This window comes from Octopus bimaculoides, chromosome 17 (genome assembly GCF_001194135.2).
Source record: "Octopus bimaculoides isolate UCB-OBI-ISO-001 chromosome 17, ASM119413v2, whole genome shotgun sequence".
NCBI classification, from domain to species: Eukaryota; Metazoa; Mollusca; class Cephalopoda; order Octopoda; family Octopodidae; genus Octopus; species Octopus bimaculoides.
In genome coordinates, this window is record NC_068997.1 from 52,784,307 (window position 1) to 52,788,957 (window position 4,651).

The following is a 4,651-nucleotide window of genomic DNA, read 5'->3' on the forward strand; positions in this document are numbered from 1 at the left end:
ATAAAAGACACCATTTCGAGCGTGGCCGTTTTCGTGCGGGTGACACGTAAAAGCACCCACTACACTCTCTGAGTGGTTGGCGTTAGGAAGGGCATCCAGCTGTAGAAACTCTGCCAAATCAGACTGGAGCCTGGTGTTGCCATCCGGTTTCACCAGTCCTCAGTCAAATCGTCCAACCCATGCTAGCATGGAAAGCGGACGTTAAACGATGATGATGATGATGATGATGATGATGATGATGATGATATATACACATACATACATATATGTATACATATACACATAAGGATAAGCATATTAAAAGGGGTCCATGGGAAAACTCATTTAGATAAGTGGTTTGGGAACCACTGATCTAACCCATACGGCTGTGAAAAAATTGGTGTTAAACAAATAAATGTTTTCAGTGATAGCTGTAACAATACATGCTAACTTTACCGATTATTCTCAGCTTTATATGTATTCTCAAAGATTCCTTATCATTGTTCTTTATTTATAACATACTGTCTCATTCCTCATGGTCCCTCAATCTCATAACCATATATGTTTTGTTATTTTAATCCTTAAGGAATTCTCTTATGAATGCAATTCTTCAGGTAAGCTTTACTTTAGGGGAAACCTGTGTCATTGAATACTGCTCTGATCTTGTATTGTTTACAGATTCTTTCTAACTTTTCAGGTCAGATGATTGCAATGAGACACAGGCAATAGATTATTTTGATTTATTTACCTGTTATTTGATATTAGACTCCAGGTAATATGGTAGTAGACATTTGTATACTAGTCATTGTTTGTAGGTCCTTCAATCGGCACATATAAATCTTTATTTTCCTGATGTTGTAGGTGTCTAATGTTACCATTCCTAACACCATGACCATGGAAAGACCTGTAGTTTTTCTTTTACATAAACTTCACTGTTTGCTGTTTTATGTTTAACCTATATTTGTAGCATGTTAGGACACCGGAATTTTCCCTTGATTTCTTGAAATTACCTCCTTTCCTCATTCAGGGATGTTCACAAGAAAAATTGTTCTAAATTACGGATTTATCATGTATAACATTCAGTACACCCTGTTTCCTTTATGTATTTATGCATGTGTATGTATATGTGTGTGTGTATATATATATAAAGTAAATATATACATGTGCACACTTTATTATTATTATTATTATCATTATTTTTTTTATTATTGTTATTGTTGAGGTGGCAGGCTGGCGGAATCGTTAGCATGCTGGGTGAAATGCTTAGCGGTATTTCGTCTGTCGCTACATTCTGAGTTCAAATTCTGCCAAGGTCAACTTTGCTTTTTATCCTTTCGGGGTTGATAAATTAAGTACCAGTTGCATAGTGGGGTCGATCTAATTGACTGGCCCTCTTCCCCAAAATTTTGGGCCTTGTGCCTAGAGCAGAACAGAAGATTATTATTATTATTGTAGAATTGTTAAGCACGCTGGACAAAAAGCATTGCAACGTTTCACCTGTCTTTGTGTTCTGAGTTCAAATTCTGCCACAGTTGACTGTGCCTTTTATCCTTTTGGGATCAATGAAAGTAGAAAGGATTATTGTTATTGTTATTATTATTATTTTCTTTCAATCAGAAGGTTGTTCCAAAAGACAGAGATCTGTGTATGCTACTTACCAAACTTGATAACAAATTTACATATTCTCACGTATAGTTTTCTCTCCTGATCGTATGTTTGTGTGTGTGTGTGTATGTATATATATATATATATATATATATATATATATATATATACATACATACACACACACACACCTAATATAAATATAAATGCTTAGCAATCAATATAACAATCATGTTTTAAATGGTAATTCCTGACACCCCTATAATGATAATGAACTTGTCCTAGTTTCAACACCAATATCAGATCGTAATCCTTATAATGATGTTTCTTTTCATAAAATTCCATTATATCCAGGTATGGCCAGGTGATACAGTATTCCCAGACTTCTTTCATCCAAAAGCTTTTTCGTATTGGTACAAAGTGGCAGCTGACTTCCACAAACTGATTCCTTATGATGGCATTTGGGCAGTAAGTACCATTTCTATATTTCTTTACTTTCTTACAAGAAAATGAAGAATTATTTACATTATTTACATTTGGTGGATATTTATCCTCATCATGTTTGTTGTTAACATGTTTCGGCTGATATACCCTCCAGCCTTCATCAGGTGTCTTGGGGAAATTTCGAACCTGGGTTCTCATTCCTAAGGTATTTTTCGATGTTGTTATTATTATTATTATTATTATTCAGGTCACTGCCTGGAATTGAACTTGGAATCTTGGGGTTCATAGCCTGCGCTCTTAACCAAACAAGATGAGGACAAATATCCATCAAATGTAAATAATGTAAATAAGAAGTAAAGTGTTTAGGTCCTTAGATTCTGTGAAATCATGGCTCTGTGGTAAGAAGCTTGCTTCCGAACCACATGGTTTCAGTCCCACTGCATGGTACCTTGGGAAAGTGTCTTCTACTATAGCCTCGGACTGACCAAAGGCTTGTGAGGGGGTATGGTGGATGGAAACTGAAAGAAGCCTGTCGCGTGTGTGTCTTTGTTTCCCCACCACTGCTTGACAACTGGTGCTGGTGTGTGTGTCTCTGAGTGTGTGTGTGTGTATGTGTGTGAGAGAGAGAGTGTGTGTGTGTGTGTGTGTGTGTTTGCCTCTCACCACTGGCAGATAACTGTTGGGTTTTTTTCTGTCGCTGTAACCTAGCAGTTCAGCAAAACGCACCAAAAGAGCAAGTAGCAGGCTTATAAGAAATAAATACACACACACACACACATGCATTTATGTATTAACGAATTGTTCTTCTGCCATTGCAGGATATGAACGAACCTTCTAATTTTGTGGCCGGTTCTGAAGATGGCTGTCTTTACAATAACCTTAATTATCCCCCTTTTAATTCACCAGGCAAGTACAAAATAATTTCTTTCTTTTCTCTCTCTCTCTTTCTTCCACTTTCTTCTCATTTTCTCTCGTCTTCATTTCTTCATTCTTTTCTGCCAGAACTCAAAGACGATGGTGTATTGAGTTGTTCAGTTGTGGTTGCGTGTGTATGTGTGTGTGTGTTTTATGGGTTGATGAGACACCATTTGTTTGAAACAAGGCATGGAGCTGGACTTAGGCAGTAAGGTCAGAGAAAGAAGGGCTTTGCCCCTTGGCCTGATGATTAGTTGGGTGACAAGTTGTCCTCATGTTTTCCTTTATTTATTCATTACTTTGTGACATTTCATGAAAACCTCAGCCACTGATTATAAGTTATAGGAGATAGCTTGGCAAAGTTGTTGGAGCATCCGATGAAATACCTTACAGTGTATCTTTTGGTGCCTTCCATTCAGAGTTCAAGTCCCAGCTCAGGTCTATTGTGCCTTTCATTCTTCTGGGAGCCAATAAAAAAAAAAGTACCCGTCCACAGTGGAAATATCAGAGTGACAGACAGGACTCTTTGCCATATTTTTTTTTTTTTTTTTTTTTTTTTTTTTTAGTGCTTGGAGTTAAAATCTTGCCACATAACCTAATATGTTGCCTTGTTTAATGCCATCACCTGGTCCTTGGTGGACTAATCCATCATGTTACAAAAATTTTGGTAGGGTCTATGGTTTGAGGATATCATCCTCCCTCCTTCCCTCTTACCTGTCTTGGAGACCTTGTGAAAGTGTCATGGCAACTGTTTTCCCTTTCCGATTTAGAGATAATCAAACCAAAGCAAAAACAAAAAAAATAGAAATCATTGCTTTGCAACCATTTGCTGTGGAAACAGTAGCAAGGGATTGTCTGTGCACTTGTCCTTTGGTATTGAGTACTCTTTAATCCTTGCCTGGTACATACAGACACTCACATACATGCACACATACATACACCACACTACTTTTGTGATTATTCATTAGTTTTTTTTTAATATTTTGCTTATTTTTGTTTTTGTTTTTTCATCTTTGATTTCCTGTTGTCTGTCAGTCTTTATTTATTTATCTATCTTCTTACCTCTCTCTTTATCTATATGATCACATATCTATCTGTCTCTCTATCTATTCAGTTATGTATCTTTCTGTCTGTCTATTTATTTTTTAGCTATCTATGTATCTATTATCTATTTTTGTCTCTTTATCTATCTCTCTCTCTCTCTCTATCTATCTATATATCTCTCTCTCTCTATCTATCTGTCTATCCCCCCAGTTATCTATCAGTCTGTCTGTCTGTCTATCTATCCATCCATCCATTCATTATGCTTCTGTTTGCCTATACATTTTTCTGTTTCTCTAGCTCCTATGTTTATCTGCTTGGCTGTCTATCTCTCTAATTATCTATCTCTACTTATCTATCTGTCTTTCTTTCTATCTGTGTATTTACTTGTCTATTTCTCTCTCTCTCTCTCTATTTATCTGTCTGTCTATCTACGTACCTATCTATCCATTTCTCTTTCTCTCTCCTACAGCAATCCTTGGTTCTAAACTCTATGAAAAGACTATCTGTCCATCTGCTGCTCACAACATCTCCTCACACTACAACCTGCACAATCTCTATGGTTACAGCCACACCAAAATATCTGACATGTGAGTCTCATTTTCTAAACTGCATCTTTTTATGGCATTGTTTATTTTTGTTGTTGTTTCAGTTTTTTTTTTTTTTT

At 36.4% G+C, this 4,651-nt stretch overlaps 1 protein-coding gene across 1 annotated transcript in view; it reads left to right on the forward strand.

The window, feature by feature from the left end:
- LOC106877278 (lysosomal alpha-glucosidase) overlaps nucleotides 1–4,651 on the forward strand; it is a 30,535-nt gene that overhangs the window by 16,893 nt on the left and 8,991 nt on the right. The window contains exons 6-8 of the mRNA XM_052973909.1: nucleotides 1,939–2,052; nucleotides 2,847–2,934; nucleotides 4,457–4,574. Of these exons, the coding sequence (XP_052829869.1) occupies nucleotides 1,939–2,052; nucleotides 2,847–2,934; nucleotides 4,457–4,574 (320 nt within the window). The remainder of the gene's footprint in view (nucleotides 1–1,938; nucleotides 2,053–2,846; nucleotides 2,935–4,456; nucleotides 4,575–4,651) is intronic.